Source organism: Dama dama, chromosome 14 (assembly GCF_033118175.1).
Source record: "Dama dama isolate Ldn47 chromosome 14, ASM3311817v1, whole genome shotgun sequence".
Taxonomy (NCBI): Eukaryota; Metazoa; Chordata; class Mammalia; order Artiodactyla; family Cervidae; genus Dama; species Dama dama.
In genome coordinates, this window is record NC_083694.1 from 56,349,239 (window position 1) to 56,376,524 (window position 27,286).

At 36.7% G+C, this 27,286-nt stretch overlaps 1 protein-coding gene across 5 annotated transcripts in view; it reads left to right on the forward strand.

Annotated features, from left to right (window-relative positions):
* Positions 1-27,286, forward strand: part of RASAL2 (RAS protein activator like 2) — a 383,912-nt gene that overhangs the window by 265,331 nt on the left and 91,295 nt on the right. For all 5 annotated transcript variants that reach the window (XM_061160792.1, XM_061160793.1, XM_061160790.1 and 2 more), the window contains one exon: positions 19,671-19,777. In XM_061160792.1, coding sequence (XP_061016775.1) covers positions 19,671-19,777 — 107 coding nt within the window. The remainder of the gene's footprint in view (positions 1-19,670; positions 19,778-27,286) is intronic.

Here is a 27,286-nt window from a genome sequence, read left to right on the forward strand (position 1 = left end):
CCATGCTTAGATGCTAAGCAAGCAAGACATTTCAATAAAAAAATGTTTTTTATATGTATTTATTACTATTTTTCAATTTTATGTAGTTATTTTGAGTAACAAAATATAGATTTATTTAAACATTATGAATTCCTATTACCCTCCCTCCCCCTTTTTTATGTTTTCTATTTTCTTAATCAATTGGTGCTACTGCTAGAACAGCTTTTAAGTCACTGTCTGTCAAAATGACTAATTTTAAAAAGAGATCCTGAAATATCCAGCCTGAGATCTCCTGCCAAAGTGGAAGCTGTTGAAACTTTCAGAGCAGCCAACCAAAACTTCAGTAAATATTAAGTGAACCCTTCGGTGCCAGGCACTGCTCTAGCTGCCAGGGTTACAAAGCTGTGTCCTCAGGGAACTTACAAAGTGAATAAGAGTCCAGATGAAGAATAATGAAGAGAATGTGGGGAAAAGGGTATGGATTCAGAGTATATTGAGATAGTAATCCTTAAGCAGTAAGAATGCTCTCTGAAGGCAGATTGCTAGAATAGAAAGAAAGAGTGGATTGTGGGGAACAGAGCTAATGTTTTGCTAATGCAGGGGAAAGCTCTGAGTGATTTTTTTTTTTTTCTCTCAGTAACAAACCCAATCAATCTCCAGAGAACAGGGATATTAGTGATTTATGGGTCTCTCAAAATACATCTTCTGCTTGATTTTTCTCTGCCTATTAATAAGGTATAAGCCTGTGAAATAATCCTAAATCAAACCATGTAGATTTGTAATGTAAATCACATAAAAAAAATCCATCTGGCTCTGACTCCTTTGCAATGACATTGTAAGTGTGACGGGAGTTGAAGGACAGTAGTTTGCTCCGTTCATGGGTCTCTGAATCTTTAGCCCAACAAGCTCACTTCTCTTACTTCTTTCAGGTTTCAGCCTTCTTTCCTTAACACACACACACACACACACCCTTTTCTTTCTGGCTAAGAAAGACAAAGCTATTGACTACAAGCCCAGAGTTGCCCCAAGTTCCGACCACCGGCTCAAATTCTTACGAAGTGGACTTGTGATATCCTTGATGTCGCTGTTGGCAGTCAGATGCAGATTCCATTATTGTCGATCAATGCAGTCGCCATGCGACGTGGGGGAGGGATGGAGGAGGAGCAGAAGAAAGGAGGGATGAGAGCTTCCTATTCACAGATTTATCAACCTGCCTTTGCTTGCAGGAAATCTTCGTCAAGGGGGCTGGGATGCTGTTGAAACAGCTATAGCAGGAAAGGGTTAGGGGGCTGCAGTTCTCTCGGCAGACTGAAAGGGGATTTGAAAACCTTTCTTCTCAGAACAAAACAAAATGCTGAATTTGTTCCTTTGCCTTTGTTTTTGTTTGATGATATGATTTACTTAACTGATTAGCTATTGTGCTGTCCGGTTATCTAAGCTGTCTCAGTGTAGGAACCTGTTTCTTTTTCTTCGAGAATCTTTGTTCTTTATTTTCCTTTTGCTCTCTCCTGACATTGAACACAAATCATTATTCAGTTTTATGCTGGCTTTTCTTTCAGGCTAAAGCTCAGCACCAAGAGACTGAAGGACAGACCTTTCTTCCCTTCTCTTCTATCACCCTCCTTTAACCCTCTCTATTTCCTTCCCCCTCCCCCCGTTGTATTAGATTGGTGTCACAGAGACAGAATTCAGAGTGGAGGGAGGATCACAATTTCTCTCTCATTATTACCGCCTAGCCAGCAATTTAGGTGTTAGACCCCCAAGAATTTAGTCTCTGTATCTTTCTTTTCCCGCTCCATCATTCAGTAATTGTGCTCTGTATGGAAAAGTTTTCTGGCTGGAGAATGAGTCTCCTTTCCCCCGGTGATGTGGCCGAGTGGTTGGATAGTAGCACGGAAGAGGAGAAGAGCCTTCTGTCATTTCTGGGTACGGTAGGGCTCTGCTTGTTCTTTTAACCCTTTGTTGTCTGAACTTCTCTTACTTTGGGGAGCATGATGCCCCCCCACCCCTAAATTGTCTAAAATCCACTTTCGTATTTTTAAAAGGGGGAAGAGGAATTAACAGAATTTGTTTAAGTTGTTTGCTTTTCAAGTTTTGTTTATGTCTGTAGAAATAGTGCCACCAACATTGGCTACGAGAAATAAGAGACAGTTTGCTTGGCTTTAACAAAGAGTGCCAGCTCCATGCAAAGCTTACCATGTCATCTGGTCAGCTGTTTGTGGTATTTAGAGAACTTCTACTAGCCAAAATATATTGTTGTTTCAATATACCTTTCAATACAGAGATGATGAGGCTTGCCTTGTGAGCGTGGGAGTAGGCTTTGTGTGCAAGAATAGCCAACATGTGAATTGAGAAGTAGCTTTTATGCAAGGTTTGAAATATTTGTCATGTTCATATATAACATTTCTACTGAGTATGTAAAAGAGAACACAAGGACCAACTATTACTTTAACTTTCCATTTACGGGTGCTTTCTAATAAATTTCTAAGTAAAGTAATTATTGGTTATGGTATTACTGATATAATAAATTCCTAGGAGAGTTAGGTTATTACACTTAGATATCTTAAATTAATAGTAGAGCTTGATATTTATAAAAATCATATTTGTGAATAGTTGACTAGATTAATAATTACCTTCAAATTTATCTTTTTTATAAATTTGATTAATTTCATAATGTTTCCCTAAATACTAGTATACCTTTATTATAAAGGGGCACAATTTATGGTGTTCTAATTTATTCCTCATGAGTATTCTCTGTGACCTGTGAAAAGTCTTCTGCCATTCCAAAAGATATCTCTATCTTATTTTACTTTTGTTATATTTAGCATAAGTTTCTGCTTTATTAACTCAATTAGGTTTTCAACTTTAACATTCCACAAATGATTTCTTTTTTTATGCAGTTTAAATGTAAAGAATCATTTTAATCTTTTTTTTTTAATTCTACAAAGACTCGGTACATATATTTAGATATTAATCCTATTCTTAATTTGTTTATCATAGCCTCACTTATCTTGGGCATTTGGGTGACTTTAAGAAATGCATGTATCTCTTAACTCCTCATTTCTCTGAAGCCGCTCTAAATCTACTTGCTTCACATTCCCTTCCCCCACACCCATAGAGAAATAGCAGTGAAGAAAAGCAAATATCAATATTCCTGAGTAAAACCAACCACTTAGACCCTACTGCATTGTGGTCAGGGAAAGTAGTCATCACCAAAGATCTTTCCTTTGCTCTTGCATGATATTTTTATGAATTCTGATTATCAATCCTCGAGATTAATTTCTTTTCTTTTCTTTTTTTTTTTTTGCCATTTCCCTACTATGCCTAAAAAGAATTTGACCAAATACATAGAGATTGCAAATAAAAAGTACTATAGTTTGTGCCCCCTCCCATCCCACCCCACACCACTCCCATTCTTCTTTAACCACAGATGGTGATGATAAAGACAAAGGATATTAGGACATGTTTAGAAGAAAAGTACAAATTCCTACAAATTATCCACCTAGTGGAAGGGAACCTCCTAGGCATATATAATAGATGAAACACGGGTAAATCAGAGTCATGATTCTGCTCAAGGTCTGTAGGAAGAAGTTAGTTGCTGAGTAGATAGCTAGGTATCCCGTACTCTACTGTGGCAGGGCTGAGCCCTGGGTGACAGCAAGTGTTAGGTTAGGGACTGAAGCTCAGTCCTGATCACGGGTAGCAAACACTTCCATCTGTGGATAAATAGGCATTTATTAAAGTGGGAGCAAACGCTCTTTGATATAGCTTGGAATAACTTGCAGCGAGTCATTTGCTAATGTAGTTACCATTAATGAGAAAGTGCTTCTCCCAGTGAAGATGCCAAGAGAAAGCAATCTACTTTATGGTGAATCTAGTGGAACTGAAAGGGACATTGAATCAGATAACCAATGCAGCTGTCTTTCTTTACCTAAGGAATTTTATGGCAGATTTCCCTCTAGGAGAGAAGAAGAAAGAAACGCACTCAGTGCTGGTCAGGCTTCGTTCACTACTTTATCTCTGCACAATAGCCACTCAACTGATGTTCAGGCCTTCCTATTAATTTAGTGCACTGCTTGTTTGATAAAACTTCATGAAACTGTGCCCTCTTCTTTAGCCTATTAAAAATTCCATGGCTCCCTCATCACCTGTCAGATAAAACTCCTTACTTTAGAACGTATTCTGGCCCTTCCACCTCACATCGCAGTATTCCTTTTTGCATTGCTAAGTCAGAGATAGGGAGGACCCTTCATTCTACCAAATTGATTAATTTTCTCTCTCTGGGACAAACCTTGCCCTTTCCGATCTTTGCATGTGCTGTTTCTTCTATTAATATCATCTGTGTTCCTTCATCCAAACTGAACTTTCCAAACCCTACCCCTGTTTCAAATCTTGCTCATAAACAAGATACTGTGTTAGGTACTGTGGCTGGATACAAAGAAGTAGAAGATAGAACTGCTGAGAAGCATAGACTTTGGTTGGGGAGAAAACACGAACTATGTACAATTAAGTGAGAAAGAATTAATAACTCAAGACAACAATGGAGAAAATAAAATAAGGCAGTACCTGATTGTAAGATAATTTATCCAGGCAAAAATTGCTTTGAGCCTTTGAAGAATAGAGACATCATTTTTGACTAGTAATACTGAAGATCAAGTTATAGAGATAGGTTTTAACCTGAATCTTCAAAGATAGAATGTACTTTATGGAAATGGTGGAGTTTGCTGTATGAAGGGAGTGTCATGAGGAATATTAAATTATATTTATGTCTAAAGAGTAAACTGATTTGAAAGGAATGGAAAGTTCATTTGAAGAAGTGTTGAGAAATAATACTTGAAGGATATTTGGTGGCTCACTGTTTAGGATCTTTCATGACAAGCTAATTAGTGACTACGTTAATACTGAAAGCGATTGAGAAGAATTAAGATTCTTGAACAAGAAAAAAATATGGTCAAGATCGTTTTTTTAGGAAGACATATCTGAAAGTGTCACATTGGGGGAATAACCTTGAAGTAGTTAAACCTCTTTGAAAGCTATGACAGTAGTCCAGATATGAAATAAGTGCTTCTATTTTAACATTTAACTCTCCATGTTATAATTAGATGTTTCCTTATTTATTATTAATCTAGACTGTGAATGCCTTCGTATCAGGGGCTCAATTCTCTGTCTTTTCAGAACCCAGGTACACTTCAGGTACACATGAATATTTGCACAGCTCAGATGAATAATTGAGATGAAAAGACAGAGAGATTACAAAGGATCAATCAGAATTTATGACTGGTCTGAGGAATGGGAAACAAAATGAATCAAAGACTCTTTTTGAAGTTGGAAGGTTGGTGGTACTACTACTAAGAACAGAGAAGTTGGAAAAGGGAGTCAGTTTTTAAGGGGAAAGAGTGATTTCTATTTAGATATATTGAGTTTGAGGGGACTGGTATACATCTGGATAGAAATATAGTTCTGATGATTGGAAATGAAGTCACAGGTGGAGCGTGGTTTTTGGGAGCCACCCTAGAGAAGAAAGATTGTTGAAACATGTGTAGGTGATCTACTATTGAGAGACTGTCGAGAAAAAGTAGAGAGCAGGAACTGAATCTTGAAGTATGCCAAAGATGGGGGTAGGGTAGGTAGAAAAAGAGGAGACACAGAACAGTCCTAATGGTAGGGGGAAAGCCAGCCAGGATGGTGTGTTATTGCAAGTGGCTCAGTGGTAAAGAATACATGGGTTCAATCCTTGGGTCGGGAAGATCCCCTGGAGAAGGAAATGGCAACCCCCACTCCAGTTTCTTACCTGAGAAACGCCATGGACAGAGGAGCCTGGCAGGCTACAGTCCATGGGGTCACAAAAGAGTCAGACATGATTTTAGAGACTAAACAACAACAAAAAAAACAAAAACAAGATAGAAAAGGTCAACAGTGTGGTCAGTAGTGTCATTGGTTACAAAACCCAAGAAAAGTCAGAAAATACACTGGATTGGACAATTAGGAGACTTTTAATAACCTGTGAAGGTATCAGTGCTATTTCATTCATTAGAACTGAGGGAGAAGAAGTCAGATTTTATAATATTGAGAAAGACAGAAGATGGTGAGACAGTGAGTTCAATTCAGTCGCTCAGTTGTGTCCGACTCTTTGCAACCTCATGGACTGCAGTACACCAGGCTTCCCTGTCCATCACCAACTCCCAGAGCTTGCCCAAACTCATGTTCATTGAGTTGGTGTTGCCATCCAACCTTCTCATCCTCTGTTGTTCCCTTCTCCTCCTGCCTTCAATCTTTCCAGTGAGTCAGTTCTTTGCATCAGGTGGCCAGAGTATTGGAGTTTCAGCTTCAACATCAGTCCTTCCAGTGAATATTCAGAACTGATTTCCTTTAGGGTTGACTGGTTGGATCTCCTCGCAGTCCAGAAGACTCGACAGTGAGAACCACACGTTAAGTCTGTTGTCTGGAGAAACCTGTGACTGACAACAAAGAAAAAGGTGCCTGTCTTTGAAAATTAGGGAGACTTTTGCATCTTCTTAGATAGAGGAGAGAGCAAGATACTGAACTTAGAAGTATCTGTTGAAACAAACATTTTAAACTAAACAGCTGAATTCTCCTCTCTGGAGGGAAAGGAAATTCCCAGGAAGAGAACAAAAGATAACAACTAAAAATCCAGGTAGTGAATTGCCCTGGGGGCATTTGCCTGACTCAGAATTCCTGAAAGTTAAGTTTTAATGGTCACAAGATAGGAGATAGGTTTAGGGACTGTAGTGAGGAATTAGAACTGAAAGCCCCACCCCATTGTCCCTCATAGGAGTTTCTTGAAGAGTGAACGTGGAAATTTAAAAATCTGCTCACAGACAAAAATTGACAGATCTTATTTATCTTAGTCTGGACTGTTGAGGGAGGAGGACAAAAATCCCCTGGGAATTCATAACCACTGTTGGGATAAGGTAAAACTAAAATAGTGGACAGTAGTAGTTTTGTCAGAGATAGGAAGGGGTGATTGAAATTAAAGTATTTTAAGATCTTTGAATTATTCAAGAGAAGGTGAGAAATCAGGACTAGCTCTAGGTTTAGGTACACATGTTAAAATGTTAATGACAACTATTAAAAGAGTAAAAATAGAGTGTTTAGCTTCAAAAGCTGTAGAGGGGGAAATGAACTTTAAAAACTTGGTTATTCTGAGAAATAGAAAATCAAACAAAAAAACATAGAAATAAGAAAAAAACATAGAAATACAGTAACTAAAAAAATAAGGTGGTAAAAATAAAATCCAACTATATCAGAAAACACAATATATGAAAATGTTAAGAGTAAGATATGTTAGACTCAGTTTTTGTTTTTAATGCTGTGAATAAGCGAGACATTAGTGGGACTTCCCTGGTGGTCCAGTAGTTAAGACTCAGCTCCTGATACAAGGAGCACCAGTTTGATGACACAAGCTGCATGGTGCAGCCAAAAAAAAAAAAAAAACAGAGACCTAAAAATCTAGGAAGGTTAAAGCAAAAGTTTTGGTGGTGGTGGTGGAAGGTATAAAATAGAAGGTTAGAATTAACATATACACATTACTATGAAAGAAATACATAACCAACAAGGACCCATGTAATAACCTTTAAGGGTAAGTAATCTAAAAAAAGAGGATATGTATGTATATATATAACTGAATCACTGTGCTGTACACCCTAAATTTACATGATACTGGCTCAGAGGTTAAAGCGTCTGCCTGCAAATGCGGGAGACCTGGGTTCGATCCCTGGGTCGGGAAGATCCCCTGGAGAAGGAAATGGCAACCCATTCCAGTATTCTTGCCTGGAGAATCCCGTGGACGGAGGAGCCTGGTAGGCTACAGTTCATGGGGTCGCAAAGAGTCGGACACGACTGAGCGACTTCACTTTCACTTTCAGTTATAAATCAACTACGGGCTTTCCTGGTCAGCTGGTAAAGAATATGCCTGCAATGCAAGAGACCCTGGTTTGATTTCTGGGTCAGGAAGGTACCCTGGTTAAAGGATAGGCTACCCATTCCAGTATTCTTGGGCTTCCCTGGTGGCTGAAACAGTAAAGAATATGCCTGTAATGTGGGAGACCTGAGTTTGATCCCTGGGTTGGGAAGATCACCTGGAGGAGGGCAAGGCAACCCAGTCCAGTATGCTTGCCTGGAGAATCCCCATGGAGAGGAGGTACCTGGCTGGCAGGCTACAGTCCATGAGGTCGCAGAGTCGGACATAACTGAGCAACTAAGCGCGCGCACACACACATAAGTCAACTATACTTTTAAAAAAATAAATTAAAAAAATTATTTTCACAAAAAAAACCTCCATAAAAGTAAAAGTTTTGGGAGGAGATATACCAGGCAAATACTGGTTAAAAGAGAGCTAGCATAGCCATGAAAATGAAATCAAATGGATCTTTATGTCAAAAAATGTTGCTAGAAATAAAGGAGGTCCCTATAGTAGTGATAAAATATAAAAATCACTAGAAAGTTATAACAGTTTTATATGCACTTAAAAACAAAACCTTAAAATTTATAAGGCAAAAATTGGCAGAAGTATACAGAGAAACTGCTAAATCTGTGACCCCATCTACAAAACTTATTAGGGGTGTTCAGTTCAGTCTCTCAGTTGTTTGCAACTCTTCGCCACCCCATGTACTGCTGCACGCCAGGCTTCCCTGTCCATCACCAACTCCTGAAGCTTGCTCAAACTCATTCATGTCCATCAAGTTGGTGATGCCATCCAACCATCTCCTCCTCAGTCGTCCCCTTCTCCTCCTGCATTCAGTCTTTCCCATGGACAGAGTGTTAAGGGTACAGAAGATATAAAAAAACACAGTAAGCTTCAGTTAATGGACACAATAGATTTCTGAAGTCCAACAATTATGTAGTCTTCTGAAGTACGTGTGGAATCTTTATGAAAACCAACAATAGGTTGAGACATAAATCTCAATAAATCAAATTCTTTATATCATATAAACATTTTCTCTTGATCATAGATGAACTAAGTCAAAAATTAGTACCCAAAAAATGTACTCTTAAAACTTTTCTTTTTGAAAACTTTTAAGGTTAAAAGTTTTAAAGTTAAAAATTTAAAAAAACAAAACAATGGAAATAGAACTGAACATCCTAAAAATAGTACATATCAAAACTCATAAAATATTGCTAAAATAGTAAGTGAAACTCATAGCCCTAATCTTTTATATTGAAAAGAATAAAATTAAGTGGGCCAACTGAGCATTCAATAAATTCAACAAGGTAGAGAAAGAAAGAATTAGACCCAAAGGAAGTTAAGGGAAAGAAATAATGAAGATGACAGCAGATGATAATAGAACAGAAGGCAGAAATAAACAGAATCAATAAAACTAAAAGTTGTTTCTTAAAGAAGTCCAATGAAAATAAAACTGTCAAGATTTGATTAAGGTGAAAGAGAAAGCACAAGTAAACAATCTTAAAAATGGGGAAAAGAACATAACTACAAAAATCAGAGACCTAACAAATAGACTATATGAACAACTTTATGCTAATATACTTGAAAAAATTGAGAGAAAATGGACATTTTAAAGAAAGATATAATTTATTAAAATTGGCTACAGTAGGAATAAAAAAATGTAAGTAGTTCTGCTACTTACAGTCATTAAAGAAATTGAATCAGTAGTTTAAAATGTACCACTGATTGTGGTTTGATTTCTCATATGGCTTGACTTCTAAAAAAAGAATAAATGCTGGATCACACTTGTATTAGTATTTACAATCAGTGATAGTTCAGTTTTTATTGCAAATGAATAAATAGACATTCTAGTATCTAAATTTAAAAAAAAATGCTAAGAACCATGCTAAAACCTAAGCGTGGAAATTGAATTCATTCATAGGTGGTCATGGTTACCTTAGAGTTTTTAAGTATTACATCCTTTGTTGACAGGGTATCCTTAGAACAGGGGGGTGGGGGAGAAGTTCTTTTAAAATTTTTCTTTTACAGATATGTAAATAAAAAAACTAGAAGAAATCAAGCTGAGCAGATAGCCCAAGAAGTGAAAATTAATAAGAAAGTATCAAGATTTAAACTGATTAATTTATGTTTAAGTTTGCTTCTACAACCTGAAAATTTGTGAATTTTTAAATAGAATGATGCATAGAAGGAAAAACTTAATCTCCCATGAAGTTTCTTTACCAAAATCTCAATTATAGTGTAAGACTCAAGCTAATAGACATAAAATGATAGTAATTCTTAAACTTGACTAGTGATATGCTTTAATGCCGTATGTGAATTAGACATAACTAGAGAATTTATTAATATCTTTATTATGAATTAAGTTGAATCATATGAAATTGCTATTTTATCATTTTAACATAAAAAAAAAATGGCAATTCTGTGAGATCACATGTGTTTATTAAAGGAGAAAAAAGGAAAAAAAAAAAGGAGAAAAAAAGGCAACCAGACTATGCTGAACTATTTTTTAGTTGTTTAGTTAAAATTTATTTGTTACTATATATCCTCTATTTCAGTGTTGCATGCAAGACAAGAATGGATGCAAACAGTTTATGGAAACATTGTGGGAGAAATACTTAAAATTGAGAGAGTTCTATTTATTAAAGTTTATTTCCTTTGAAAATTTAGACAGGATTGCCATTGTTCAAATACCTAAATTTAGGTAGTTTGATACCCAAAACTAGAGAACATATAATCAAGTAATGGGAGCTTACACAAATATATTACTTGGAAATCAAAGAAATGTGAATAATTAGGCCTGGCTTTATGGAAGCAGATGAATTGAAATTGGTATTGAAGGTTACCTTAGATTTGGCAGATAAGAGAACCCCATGAACAAAGACAGACACAGGAATTAATATGGCGCGTTTAAGATCAGAGATCATCTGACCAAGGCAATTTGTTGCAAAGTGTTGGCAGGAAAGAGTGACTGTGTAAGGTAGAAGCTAGGTGATATTTTTTTTCAACGTGTGGTTGTCTATCTGTAAGATTTCTGGGAAGGTAATTATATCAAGAAAGTAATGTTTTAGAGAGAGTAATCTGGTAGTGGTAATCAGGATAGCTTTAAGCAGAGAGACAGGAGTCAATGAGATTAGTTAGGAGGGTCTGGCCATTATCTACAAGAGAAAATAAAAAGTCCTGGACTAGAGTGATATATGGTAGTGGAAATACAGAGAACAAAAATGACGCCAACATTTGAGGAGACACTTGGCAGTGTTTGGTGGTCGAGGGATACCATTTAACATTATATATAATAGGTTTCTCCCTTTCCTGTTACTTTCACTGTAGAGATTTTTGTTTTTTTGTATAGCACCTCATGCATATTTGGTTCTAGTAAATGATGAATTCCTCATCTTTATGTTAGAGTCTGATATATTTTTATGTTTTCAATACTTTCAGTGCTTTCTGTTAATGTCTTTTGGGGAATAAAACCCAAATTAGTCTTAAAGGACCCTGACATAATCAAGGATCAGATCTTTTTACAAAAGATTTTTAGAGATGAACGCTGAATCATGGTGTGAATAAATCATATTTACCCAGAATTATATTTAAAACATACTAATAAAGAGAACACATTATTAAGTCAGTTATAGGAAAAGTTTAGGTAAAGTCTCCATAAATAGAATGGAAGACAAAATATTATTCACCAAAGCAAAGCTATGAAATTAAGGAAATCTTATAAATAATTAGATTGAAATGTTCAAAGCAGTTGTTTTATGCTGAACAATGCTTTTTAGTTACTTGGAGACTGTTCTTTCTAAACCTAAAGTCTTATGTTTTTTAGCAATGTTTGTCTATAGAATTCACCTAAGTAGTTACCTTTCCACTTAAGTGTACTGAAAATTACTTTAAGTGGACAAGTGAATGGGTTTTCTTTTCTTTTTTTGAAGACTGTTCTTTTAGAGCAGTTTTAGGTTCACAGCAAAATTAAGAGAAAGTTACAGATTTTTTTCCTGTATCCCCTTGTCCCCACAAATGCATAATCTCCCCCTTATCAATATCCCCCACCAGAGTGGTACATTTGTTACAGCTGCTGAACCTATGCTAATATCATAATCACCCAAAGTACATGGTTTACATTAGGATTCTTTCTTAATGTTGTATATTTTGTGGGTTTGGACAAATAATGACATGTACCCTCCCTTAGAGTGCCATACATAGTATTTTCACTACCATTAAAACTCTAATGTCTGCTTATTCATCCATCCCCTTAAGGGCAGATTATTTTTTGGAGGGCTTTTTGCTACTTTTTAATTCAAAGAATCAGTACTAGAAATTCTTTATAACTTAATTCCTATTTTGTTCAAGTTTTTTTTTACCATTTCATTAAGCAAGTTAACTTTTCTCCTTCTTTACCCCATTGCCTCACCCCTCTTTGTTTCTTGATTAGAATGTTCTTATTAGCATCAGCATTCCAGGATTGAGTTTCCTTTGATGGGGTTTTGTTTGCAGTAAATTATCCACCAAAGAGTATGATTTAATTCTCTTTAAAATATAAAGAGCTATGTGCACTTGTTAGAGTTCTTTAAGTTATTTTTAAGAGGAAGTGAGAAAAACTGGAGTTTCCATGATTGTTTATCTCATTTTTCATTCATTACAGTCCACTATACAAAACACAAGGGGGACGGAGCGTGCATGGTAATTAAAAGTATAGCCTCTGGATCCAGACTGCATGGGTTCTAATCCTGGTTCTGCCTTTACCAGCCCTGCAAACTGGGTGGAGTAATAGATCATCTCCTTCCTTTCCCATCTGTGAAATGGGGACATAATTCCAATTCCAGAAATTTGTGAGGATTAAAGAGAAAATTAATATAAAATGCTTAGCATGTAATAAGGAATAAAAATGAGAGTTTGGTGTTGCAGTTGTCCTTATACTTTTATTACTGCTACTAAGATCCCTAGTTGTTATCACTGAGAGCCGGAGATATGCTTTGTGTTTGAAACCTAAGATAACCACATGTGCTGTGCTCAGTCGCTCAGTCGTGTCCGACTCTGTGCAGCCCCATAGACGGCAGCCCGCCAGGCTCCTCTGTCCATGGGGATTCTCCAGGCAAGAATACTGGAGTGGGTTGCCAGGCCCTCCTCCAGTGGCTCTTCCCAATCTGGGGATCGAACCCAGGTCTCCTCCATTGCAAGCGGTTTCTCCACCCTCTGAGCCACCAGGGAATCCCAAGATAACCATAAAAATATCCCTAAACTGTTTTCTTAGTCTTTTTGGTTGACAGTAAAAATTGTTCTGTATCATCTCATTCAGTATCATCATGTGAAACCCTAAGTTAAAGAAACGATACACTTGTGGGTGTTCAGATTGCTGGACCAGAGGGATGTCTGTTCTCCTACTTTATTAACAAGAAGAATTTTTAGAAGTAATAATAATAGAGGATAAATTTGTTGAGGTGAAGAAAAGGTGGGAGAGACTGGATGGCTTTACTTTCTGAGAATTCACTACATTTCTGTACTTAGCACCAATTCGTACGTATTGAAATGTGTCTAGGGCATGCAAACTTGAAAGGACTGCTTGTTTGAGTGAAGTACTGCAGTCTAAGTGATACAAATTGGATGAATTAAAGTGGCTCTGGGGATTTGTATTTCAGAGCAGCTGGATGGTAGTGACTGTCAGTGCTTTGGCTTTACAGCAGTAGAAATGGGATAGGGCAGGAAATGTCCTACTGAAAATCAAGTGGTGAAGTCTATAAAACACCCAGGTGCTATGGTGTTAGCAGCTGTATAAATGCAGAGTGTAATTTTCTCCTCTGTGCTCTTGTCACTTTCCTTTATAAAATTGTTCTCTACCTGCATCTTTAAGCTCCCATTACCTTTAAGGAATTCTCCAGCAAAAAGTATGAAATGTCATGAAGCCTTTTTTTCTTTCGCATTTGCCATTTCTTATTAAATACCCTCTTACTAAAGAGGTACAAGCCCATTTCCCAATACTGTTCCTTCCTTCCTTTTCTGTTCCTTAGGTGTCTTCTATGCCTACTGTGGAAGAATTCTCCTAATTTAGAATTCACAGCATGGAGAAATGAGTAGTTTGCATAACTCATTCATTAATAATTTGAGCCATGGACTTATCACATCCTATTTATTGTTGTCATCATTTATGATGATAGTGAAGTGGATTCATTCACAGTAACATTATATACATTGAAATTCCAGTGACTTAAATGGGTGAACAAACACATTTTGGTGTGTATTTAATTTTCTATCATGATTTGTTGAGAGGTTGATTTTTTTAAAAGTTTTTGAGGTGAATTAAAGAATTCCCTTTTGACAATGATGTTAGTACACTTGCTTCCTAAATATAATGTCAAAAAAGTTAATGGGACATGTGAGTAACTAAAATTGACAGAGCATTCACATTCATTCATGTTTTATAATTCTGTACACAAAATTACTAGAAATTGGCTTGGGTTGCTGTTAATGTGAAGTATTTAGTAAAGTATTTATATATGCCAGCTGACTGCATCTGTGAATATGTAATTTTTTCTGGTCTGTCATAACTAGAGAATTTTGCTGTGAGAAGGATATTTTGGTTCCTTACATCATTATCCACCAAATTAAAACTTTATAAATATCTTTATTCATTCTGTTTATCATTTGTTTTGAATTTTCTGAAATTACTTTCACATTGGTAAGGTTATTATCTTTTTTTAAATTTTGCCTCCACCTTCATCTAAGAGAATAATAAATTGGCTACTACTGCCCCAAGAACTAAGAGATACTAGGCCCAGTGGTTAGCACATTACAAACATTTAATATTAGCTCAAATTATCATAAAAATTTTTCTGCCTTAGAAAAGTTATTAACAAAAGAGATGCTTAAATAATTTTGAAGTACATCTTTTCCTCCTAAAAAAGTATTTTTGAATCATCTCCTCCATTTAAAAAAAAAAAAAGGTAGCTCATTCTACGTGGTAGACATTATCAGAATTTGTGACATTTTTAGCTAGGTAATTTATGTTAAGTATATGTATATATGACATGATGGTGTATGAAATTTTGTTAAATGTGACGGAACAAAAAGTAAACATAGTTGATGTTTACATTTGATCACAATGACATTACATAGCAGATGCTTTTCTCATTTAAGTTATTTGCACAGGCCTTTGGAACCTAACCCTCAGGTCATACAAGCATTGCCCTTATTCTCTTTCTGAACATAGTAATATTGTAGAATGACTTCAAACACATTCACTATTCAAAATCCTTTTTAAAAAATTAAGAAAGTGCCAGGAAGTGTGTATCTCCATAGTATTTATTTAAAAATTTTCTTTACTGTGGTAAAAGTCACATAACATAAAGGATACTATTTTAACCGTATTTAACTATCTGGTTCAGTGTACTCCGTAGTATTTTTGTGTGACTTGTGCCTCTGGATGAGGTGCATTTCACCAGATGGTTTTTCTTTCAGAGGAAAAAGCTAAGTCCTTATGTGTAGGCCTACAAAGCCCACATGATCTGAGCATTCCTGCCCTAATTCCTCTTAGTCTTTCTGCTATTATTTATCCCCACTTCCTGACTGCAGCCGCACTGGCCTCTCAGCTGCACTTTACTCTAGAAGCTCTGTATTGGCCTCCCTGTCTTCAGTGGCCCTCCCTGATAAATCTACAAGGCTGACCTCCCCAATTCCTTAAGTACTGGCTTTCATTCACCTTCTCAGTGCCTCTCAGTTCAGTTCAGTTGCTCAGTTGTGTCCGACTCTTTGCAACCTCATCGACTGAAGCACACCAGGCTTCCTTGTCCATCAACAACTCCTGGAGCTTACTCAAACTCATGCCTATCGAGTCCATGATACCATCCAACCATCTCATCCTCTGTCATCCCTTCTCCTCCTGCCTTCAATCTTTCCCAGCATTAGGATCTTTTCTAAGGAGTTGATTATCTGCATCAGGTGGCCAAAGTAATGGAGCTTCAGCTTCAGGATCAGTCCTTCCAATGAGTATTCAGGACTCATTGCCTTTAGGTTGACTGGTTTGATCTCCTTGCAGTCCAAGGAATTTTTAAGAGTCTTCTCCAACACCACGGTTCAAAAGCATCAATTCTCAGTGCCTCTCCCTATTCACTATAGCTACTGTAGTGAAATTACTGTACTTCTTCATCTCCCTTTCTGTGTCCTCCTTTTTCCCTCCCTGAAACACCAAATGCTAAATTGGCTTCGTTATAAGTAAACTGAAGGCCATGAACCCACTCTTAGGTCTGAAAGACAGGGCTGAGTTTTGTTTGTTGAATAGGCACATCTTCCACCAAAAGTGCCTTTGTCCTTATAATTATCCAGTTGTCAATTATTTTACCACACTTTTCAAAAGAAAGAACATTGACATAGAAGAAAATGTGTATTTTGAGGAAATGACATTGTAATAATATATTTTGGATTTAGAGAGCCCCATTCTTTCAAAAAGCTAATTTTGTGCCAAAGCAGATAAACTCGTTCATCTTGTCTTCATCTCTGGTTGGTCTGAATAACCCAGCTTATTAATGCAGACCAGAGCTGGAAAGGTTGAAATGGCTTTACACATAATCACACAGATAGTTAGTAAAGCTGGTAAGAAGAGCACCCAAGCATTCTCTGTTCAGTACATCATCCTACGTGGAGCTATAGTGGAGGCCACCTCTCGTTAATAAAAGTTGTCACCTCATCTCAGTTCATACCCAATGGCAAAAGAAATGAAGAGATATATTTAAAACTTAAATGGCTTTTTATAACGTTTTTTTTACCTCTTAATCTAAAGATGAAAAATATTGTTTTTAGAGGGTGAGAACATGAACAAATTAGTTTTAGCCCTTTATCCACCGAAATAATATCATATGCCTCTTGTCTTAAGAGAGTGGGCATATTTTAAACATGACTGTAATTAAATATTGTGACTATGAAGTGAATATTCATTTTTTACAGCAGGTAAAAAATAATGCAGTCGTATGTAGCATGAGGCAGGTAGAGAGCTGTCTAATTTTGACCTACTGGAACTGGTATAGATTTTCCATCCAAATCAGCAGAAATGTAGCACTAAGAGCATAGTAGCAGCTTTCCTTTCTGCTTGGAGCTTTAAAGTCGAAGGTAGCTAGATCAGTTTAGCATGCTGGCCAGCCTGTGACTAATCCAGCAAGTTATTAATTCTGCTTTTCCCAAGGCTACTCCCCTGTTCCGAAGTGGACTTTGGTTTTTGGGGTATACATTCTTTTCTCAGCTTTGAAACAGTTACGAATCTTCTGGGCACTAAACAACCTTAACACTCAAAGGCCTTTTCTGCATCAGCAGATAAGTTGTGTTGCTGTGGGGGCTGGGAAAGTCAAGAAGTGTAGACTTCCTCCTCTCATCACCAGTTGATTTAGCTTATTTTGTTTCCTTACTTTTCCCTCTTTAAAGGCAATTGTTCAAACATTAAAAGTAATTTAATTTCTTCTTTTTGAACCCAGTGACATTCTTTAATCTACATCAGAGTTGGGGTTTTTTTTTGTTTGTAATACAGAAAGAGAACGTAAAGAAAAGTACAACAAAGAACATATTGTTAGGGTTTGAAATGTGGTTGCTCGTTTTAGCCAAAATAATTCCAGATAGATAAAAGCATTGAAATATATTTACGTAATGAGTTCATATGCCTGAAAACTAAAATTAGATGTTTGGAAGACAGTAAGGAAATTCTTTTTTTTCCTTAGCCAGAACATTGCAAGTCAAGGAAAACTGTTCACTAGATCATTTTATCTTTGCTAATGGGACTTTTTTCCTCCCAATTTGGTTTCTCCATCAGTTATTCCGAGACTGAAATATATTATATTGTAATAGTCAATCTCATGTATCTTTCTAATGATCAGTAATGGGCAGAGGGAAGATGAGATTTTCTTCTACCTTCACCAGCCCCTGTCTCCACCTGCCTTCGCTTCAGGTTGAATTGCCTGACTTAGATAGTCATCCTTTAAAGTCATGTTCCTGAAGTCTGAAGGTCTTGTTCAGTGTGCTTTGACAGACCAATTTGTTTAAATTCAGCGCTTTGTGCCATTCCCGTTAATTGTACTACCATTTTTTAGAAATGTGCTAGGATTCATGTGTGCCTAATTCTAAAAATGGCTTTGTGCATTAAGGTTCATTTAACTGATGGTTAGGGGGAAGTTGAGAGACTTAAAGTTATTTTAAAACATAGTAATAGCATGGAACTTTCTTGTACTGCAGGCATATAAGACGCTATGTTGTCAGCCTCTCGGTCATTAGGCTTGTTGTGATTTGGCTTATATCTTACTGGTCAGGATGTCACTGTGAAGAAACGTTTAGTCATGGAAAGAAAATCAGTGTCCAGCATCAAAGATAGTAATAGAGTAAGCACTCCCAATTGGATTTTCATAGGCAGGATTGATTTGTGTGCATTACTGGGTCTGTGTAAAATGGTGTCCTTTTGGCACTGGCTGAATATAAATTTCAGGAAATGTTTTTTCTTCTGTAGATCAGTTGTAATACAGTGAAATTTGCTGTAACTGAGGGGAGGCAGTGGTCGGGCGTCCGCTAATAGCCTGAGAGGAACTAATGAGGGTGTGCAGTCCGGAACGATTGATTGAAGAGCTGCGGTCCTCTGTGTTGCTTTCTCGCTTGCTCTCTCTGCAAGCTGTGGAGAGGGAGGGGGAGAGCAAGACACGGGGAGGGAGCGAGAGGAAGAACGCTTTCTCTTAAGTGGAAGTAGCACGGATCCCAGGGGCCAGGAGGCCAGAAATGGAAGTTTAAACTGCATCTGTCTTTTAAAGGGAGAACAGCAGGAATCAAAATGTCAGTCTCCGGAGTCACGATTTACTCCTTATTTTTTAAGATCTGGAAGATAACACAGAATACTTTTTTTAGGATGTGTTTTTTTTTTTTTTTCCTTGTCCATGTTGAGATTATCTAATGTTGTCTGAGAAGCTGGATTCCTATATGTCTGTCAGTTGAAGTGGAGATGGGAAGCAGTTGTGATAAAGGTATAATATGTATATATCTATCATCTGTGTGTGCGTGTGTATGTGCATATATATATGCATATATATGTATCGCTCTATAAAAAATTTTAATGTAACCTTAATATAGCGTATAGTAATTAAATTGGAGAATACCACATCATCTGCAAAATCTGAAATGCATTAGGTCAATTTGCACAGATTTAGGATCCCAGAGTAAGATCTTAGTGAGGTCATACTGCCAGAACAAGGAGAAGCTGAGCTATTTTTATATCTGCATAAGCATATATGTTATTTTATCCTAGCAGCAGCTTTTCATCTTCTCATGGACTTTTGGTTGCAGGCTGGTGAATCATCTTATCTGCACAGAACTGAACTTTGACCTTTGTGCAGACACCATCAAATCATGTTCAACACTAGGCTAAATTTGTTCATATGAATATAAAAAATAGTTCATTGGATTCTGTTAACTCTTATATGACTGACATAAAGCAGTAGATTCCTATGCTGTGAGATGCAGATACTAAGTGAACTCAGAGATATTAAACATAGCTCAGAGGAAATTACTTCTTATATGTGCATAGATAAAGATACAAACTATCATGCTAAAGCAGATTCTTAACAGTGACCAAGTTTCTTTAATGTCTTGATAATATCTGTTTAGAGATAAAGAGACAAATTATATCTTAGATGTAGAATATAATGTATCTTTAAAGCAAACTGATTTTTTGTGAGGGAAAAAAATCAATAATTTTACAGGTCAGCGAAAGATCCTAAATTTGGATTTTTATCGATGTTTCTTTTTTCTCATCCAGAGGTGCCAGCAGAAAGGTCCCCACGCAGACGGAGTATCTCAGGGACCACTGCATCTGAGAAACCCAACTCTATGGATACTGCGAATACCTCACCCTTCAAAGTACCAGTGAGTGCTGCTCTTCTTTAAAAGAGTACTTTTATTCTTTTTAGAGTTAGAGACGGTTGCTAAGAAATCAAAACATTTTGCTCCTCAAGAATCTCTTTATCAAGTTACTAGTTAAAACCTATCATAATTCTATAAAGGTGTGGGTAGAATTTTTTTTTTAACTTTAAAGAATTGGGCATACTTTTTTTTTTAACTGATGGAACCTAGGCCGAGAATGATAAGATTCATAAAGTTGCAGAGCAATTTATCAGAGAATTAGACAGCTGTGTATTCTAATCCTAAAACTAGGCCTGTGCTTTGCTCAAGCCATCTTTTAGACACCCAAGTAAATGCTTAAGAAATACCCTGGAAGAAGTATTCCTGTTAAAATTTTCTTTAAACTGACGAGACAGTACTGAGAGTCAGTATTGAATACTAAAGAAGGCTGAGACGGAAAGTCTGTAAGTGAACAGGTCAGCTGACCACCAGTTGCAGCCCTAGTTTCAACCTCTTTGTATAACTTGGAGTAACCAGATTTTAATTTATCTATTTTCTTTGTTGAATGAATAAGAAATATGTTTACTTTCTAATCATTTCATTTTATTAAAATTAATTGTTTTTAAACTGGATAAGAATTACATCTGTGTAGTTGGTCATTATTATGGTTATAACAGAAATCAGTATAAAGTAGAAATAGCCTTTTCTATTGGGGGAAAAAAAAGGATTAAAAAAATTCAGCCAAGTTAATATATTGTATTTTTTATTCCAATACAATTTTTTAAAGTTAGGATGACCTTTTAGGTAGAACTGGTATTTTGAGATGTATTAGCTGGCATTTACCTGTAAATTAACCAAAGTGAATGTTTTATTTTGCATTAATCCCGAGAAGCGAGATTTCTCCTTGTTATATCTCAGTGCCTTATAGAGTTTGTGGATATCTATTACTGTGACACCTTTCAAATGTTTACAAATCTTCTCATTTTTAAAGATCACAAGCAAGTGTTGGATTAATAGTCAATCAAATTATGAGAGGAATTATAAAATACTGGATGTTATACCTTTTATTAAATTTCTTTATTCTAGCAGACATAATTAAGTATTTAAAATTGTTTTCATGAATGAAAAAAGTATCTTTTCTCTCCCTTCCCCTTGTTGTTTTCCTGATGAAACCAATTCAAATATAGTGAAACTATCTGTTTATATGCAGTATTTGGTGAAAAGGTTTGAGTTAGAATTTGAAGTTTTCATACCATTGTGCTAGAATAAAATAGTGAATACTTAATTTTTTTTTTTAAATAACATAAAATAGCTGAAGAAGACTTTCCCTCTGCAATGTGGTAACATTGAAGTACTTCCTGTATTGAATCTGAAGTCATGGCTGGGTTTTTAAAATTTGAATTAATTAGCAATAACAGTTTTAATTTATATTAACAGCTAATTTAATGTTGACCTTAATAATAAGACTAATTATTTTTGAGTAAAAGTAATAAACCAATGATGCGTATACATGAATATTAGCACCACATACAGACCACTTACCTGGTGAAGGGAATGGCAACCCCCTCCAGTATTCTCGCCTAGGAAATCCCATGGTCAGAGGCACATGGTGGGCTACAGTCCATGAGGTCACAGAGAGTCGGACACAACTGAACAACTAACACACACAGAACACTTACTCAGGGCTGGACTTCGGGAGAGTCCTAAACACTGGACAGCCAGGGAATTCCCTCATTTGTTACTCTTTCACAATCTCGGCCACCTCATGGATTTGGAAACTCTGAGGCAAAGAATAGGCCTCTGAATAGCAAATTGCAGTCATAAAACCCATGCACTTAAGTAAAATTTAGCGATTCATAAGTCTTCACCTAGACAATTATTTAGAAAAATAACTATCGGAACACACAGATTGCAACTTTTTTTTTAATGGCACAAAATGTTTTTTTAATTAAAAAAAAAAAAAAGGCAGTGAGTAGAAGGAGGAGGCAGAGGAAATGAGAAAACAGAGTCATAAAAACAACCTGAATCTATTTAGGATCAAGGCAAATAGCTTTATATACTTATCAATTGTCCTTAAAGGTCCCTTTGTATTACAGAATGGATGGTGCATAATGTAGTAATCGACATTGATAATAATAGTCCTGAATCATCAGGGAAAAGTAAAACTGTTTATACCAGGCTTTTTTTTAAAAGTGAAAAACTGTGTAATATTGTGTGATATATATCCATTGAGAATATTTAAAACCTTAAAGATATGTGAAGCTTTATGAACCTTTTTGTTCAGAAAAATCTGGTTTATGAAGTTCCTCTCTCCTTGATAATGCTGGATAAATAATTTACATTCTTTTAAGAGAAACCAAAATGTGCTGGCTAAATGAGACACTGCAGTACTTCCACAGATGGTGTATTTTTTAAATCTCCATGTGATCCCAGTAGCTAATGTGACTTTACAGCCCTTAAATGTTGTCAGAAGAGTATATCTAGTTTTCAGAACAACACAAAATATTTTTATAATAAATGTCACAAAAGACTTACTGGGAAAGCAGTACAAAAAGGAACCTAACTTTGAGATACTTAACTTTGTTACTTTATATAGTACTTCAAAGATCATTTTTATGTTAACTTTATGAAGGGGCAGGGGTGAGATTTAAGCACATGTACTTGTGGTTCTAAGATTCAGGTGTCTTTGCTGACACATGTCTTTATGGTGAACAGCAGGTACATTAACCATCAGAAGGACCCAAAAAGGAGCTGGTAGTGGACTCTCCAAAAGGACTTTATTCCTCCTAGATCTGTTTTTAGGCTTACTGAGGGAAGGTGAGGCTTCCCTTGTGGCTCAGATAGTAAAAAATCTGAAAGTGAAAGAGGGGAGTGGAAAAGCTGGCTTAAAACTCAGCATTAAAAAAAAACGAAGATCATGGCATCTGGTCCTATCACTTCATGGCAAATAGATGGGGAAACAATGGAAATAGGGACAGACTTTATTTTCTTGGGCTCCAAAATCACTGCAGATGGTGACTGTGGCCGTGAAATTAAAAGACACTTGCTCCTTGGAAGAAAAACTATGACAAACATGGACAGTGTATTAAAAAGCAGAGACATTACTTTACCAACAAAGGTCTAGTCAAAGCAATGGTTTTTCCAGCAGTCATGTTTGGATGTGAGAGTTGGATCGTAAAGAAAGCTGAGCACCAAAGAATTGATACTTTTGAACTGTGGTGTTGGAGAAGACTGTTAAGAGTTCCTTGGATAGCAAGGAGATCAAACCAGTCAGTCCTAAAGGAAATCAGTCCTGAATATTCATTGGAAGGACTATGATAAAAGCTGAAGCTCCAATACTTTGGCCACCTGATGTGAAGAACTGACTCATTGGAAAAGACCCTGATGCTAGGAAAGATTGAAGACAGCAGGAGAAGTGGACAATAGAGGATGAGATGGCTAGATAGCATCACTGATTCGATGGACATGAGTTTGAGCAAGCTCCAGGAGTTGGTGATGGACAGGGAAGCCTGTCATGCTGCAGTCCATGGGGTCACCAAGAGTTGGACACAACTAAGTGACTGAACTGAACTGAAGGCAGATGAAATAGTTTTTAACAAGTCTTGATGGAAATTGTTAACACTGGCACACTGCTTGAATGCTTACTTTGGGCAAAGTATTGGTGATTCACCAACTGATATTGAAGAAATTATTGATACTTTCTTGGCACACTACTTGGTACTGGGGAAACAGAAATGAACAAAACAATTTCCATTCAAGAGAATTTATAGTCTAATAGCAAGAGACAGAAAAATGACCAAATTTGTAAAGAGGTAGTTGAGTATGGTAGCACAGGTTTTTAGCAGTTCACTATGTAAGCTGAGACTTTGTCAAGGAGCCAGTATTTCAGCTGCATTTCAAAGGCTGATTGAAAATTGTTGGAAGGGGGAAGGATAGTATTGCAGGCTGGGGGAATAGCATTTTGGAAAGATGCAATTCATAAGGTGACTCTCGCTGCCAGGGAATATAGAAAAGTTTCACTGAAGCAAGACTTGGAAATTATGTAGGCAAAAATGGCAAGCTAGAAAGTGAAGAGGTAGGTTGGGACAAGACTATGAGTGGGTTTGTCTGTCAAACTTAATGAAATTTTATTGGCCATTAAAGCATTAAAGATTGGTTTAATTGAAATATTTGTCTTGGTTCAAAAGCTGAACCAAATTATGTAAATACTGTGACGATTTGGTAAATTACTTGACTCTAACCTAAGTGACTCTTCTTGCTACCACTGTCTCAACTCAGGGTGATAGGTGAGTTGGGGCTATCATTTGATAGAAGGCCAGTCAAGCAGCCACCCCTGCCTATCAGCTGACACTCCCTGATGGTTCTAGAGCAGCAGATAGCCTTAGGAAGATCCTCAGAAGCTAGTGGGTAAGAATTGCTTGTGTTGTGCTGACTACTGCTAGATAAGGCAGAAGGGAGCCAGGGAAGAACCATGGCAGTGAGCCCTTTAAACCTTTGTATATCTCCCTCATTCCCCCAGATTTATATTTTTTAAAAGTTAAAATGGATAACTAGTATATTCATGTATCAATATATTCCTTAGTTTAAGTTTAATCCATCTTTATGCAGGTAGTAGACAGCAGAGTCAATACGTTTAAATATAAGAGCATAAGAAATGAAAGAGAGAACTTGTATGGCACTGAACCTATAGCTTAAGGCGAGGTCTTGGCTTTTGGGAATGTTTAAATGTATTTGCCCTTTTATCTAATCATCTAAGTGAAAGTCACTCTGTCACGTCCAGCTCTTTGCGACTCCATGAACTATACAGTCCATGGAATTCTCCAGGCCAGAATACTGGAGTGAGTAGCCTTTCTTTTCTCTGGGGATCTTCCCAACCCAGGTCTCCCACATTGCAAGCAGATTCTTTACCAGCTGAGCCACAAGGGAAGCCCAAGAATACTGGAGTGGGTAGCCTTATCCCTTCTCCAGAAGATCTCCCCAACCCAGGAATTGAACCAGAGTCTCCTACAATGCAAGCGGATTCTTTACCAACTGAGCTATCATGGTAGCTTATCTAATCCTAGGCATAAGAAAAGCAGAGATCTGCAGGGTAGTTTTCTATAAAGAAAGATGAGTGGTGAAGAATTGATGCTTTTGAACTGTGGTGTTGGAGGAGACTCTTGAGAGTTCCTTGGACTGCAAGGAGATCAAACCAGTCCATCCTAAAGGAAATCAGTCCCAAATATTCATTGGGAGGACTGATGCTGAAGCTGAAACTCCAATACTTTGGCTACCTGATGCGAAGAGCTAACTCATTTGAAAAGACCCTGATGCTGGGAAAGGTTGAAGGCAGGAGAAAAAGGGGATGACAGAGGATGAGATGGTTGGATGGCATCACTGACTCAATGGACATGAGTTTGAGTAAACTCCAGGAGTTGGTGATGGACAGGGAGCCCTGGTGTGCTGTAGTCCATGGGGTCACAAAGAGTTGAACACGACTGAGTGACTGAACTGAACTGCAGGATAGTTTTTCTGTTCTTCCTCCACACTCATTCCATATCTCTTCACCTTAATTCCAATTGCAGTTATTTGTTTGTAAGTCTCTGTCCCTCATTAGATAATAAATTATCTTTTCTACTTATCTTTGTAGCTACCACAATGCCCAGCAACAAATAATTGTTGAGTGGATAAAAGGTATATGGATTATCTAAGAACTGAGTCAAGTGATTATGTTTCACACATACTCTCTTGATATTACAGATTATGTCTCTAGTCACATGGATTACTAAAGCATTTAATAGCCACTGAGAGATCATTTTAAAGGAGTGCACCTGTGCAAAATAGTTACTTTTTTTCTCTCTTCAACAAAGAGATCTTAATTTATGTTTGAAATTCAGGGCTGTGGTATTTTATCTATATAGTGTTTATTGTTCCTACTTCTGTTGGAAAGTGAAACTAAATAGGATTCTTTACTTAATGATTTATCTCTGTGGATATTTCTTTGAGCCATTTAGATATCATACATATGTATAAGCTCACAATGTTTTTGCAGATCTGAGTTTTCACTATTAGATTCTTCAAAAACAATTTTAGTCATTCAAATAGTTTTTATCTCTTTTTAAAGATCCCATTTTTCATTTTTTCTTTAACATCATGCTAGACTTTTTGCCTTTGTCCTATTTATGTTTTCCTATAAATAAAATATCCATTGTATGTCTTATATATTGCTAAAACTACATTTAAATGATATCACAAGACTGATTGGGAAGAAATAGGTAAACCAATAAAAGTTATCCAGGTTCTTAAATTTAATTCAGAAAGGGAATAGGCTAACATCTTGTAATTGTATATATTTATTTCACATTGCCTGAGTTTTTGGAACAGGCTGCTTTCTTTAATATTCTATTTATAAAATGACTATTGATATTTATGATTTCTGTATCACTTCTCCTTAGACGATGCCATCAGTTTAGCTTTGGCTAAAAGAAAGCGGCTGTGTTCAGGGCCAGATCTCCTCTCAGAGTTCTCATTTCCATAACACAATGGTCTGAGTTGGCCTTCCCTGTGAATGTAACACAATGCAGTTGCAGCTGCTTCATTTGTGTTAGCTTTGAGCTTGGCTCTGAAAGAATTCAGGCACTGAAATATATGCCAAGACAGCCAGAAAGCAAAGTTGAACTAAAGGAGTAGCGGACTATTCCTGTGTAACCCTCCTTGTGTTCCCGTCACAGTGACACCTGAGCGTTCCCAGTCAGATATACCAGATACAAAAGACTGTCAAAAGATAAAAGCTTTTCGTAGTTTTTAGAAGAAAGTAAAGCTTTAGAGGAGTAAATGTAGACTAAGTTATATTCTTGTTAAAAAAGAAAAGAAATGTTACATCTTTTAAATATTGTGTGATTATCAGATTCAGTATTAGCCATTGTTCTGAACAGAATATTCAATCAGGTCTTTGTTTTTCCAAGTTAAACAAAGAGAGAAAGCTTCATGCCCACTTAATAAAGACCAGAAAGTGTTCATTGCCTAAACAAATCATCTAAGGAACTTCAAAAAATACTACTGCCAGAGCTCCACCTCAGACCAGTTAAGTGACACTCTCTGGACCCGAACCTAGTCTTTTGTATTTTTAAAAACCTTTCCAGGTGATTCTAACATGAATCCAAGCTTGAGAACTATTTGCCTAGATGATTGGTTAAAGTATTAGGATCCCGTCCTAGTAGTGTATTCCCTGTGAACATCCGTGCCTCCTCCTGTCCCTTCAAGTCACCATTAAAAAACTAGCAATGATAGTTTGGCAGTGGCCAGCTGTCACTCATAAACAGGTTGTCTGGGTATTAGTTGCCCCTAAGTGTTTACCATAGTCGGTCCAGATGACCAGTCTGATTTTACAAAATGCCTGTTTTATTGTGGCAGAGTAACCTCTGATCAGCCTAAGAAGCTCAGTTGTAGCGGTAAAATATTCAATTTGATTTCATGGCACCCGAGCTACAATACTATTTCAATTTTTGTGTTCTCATTGCTGTTGTATTCCAGGAAACTTAAAATTCTTTCCTC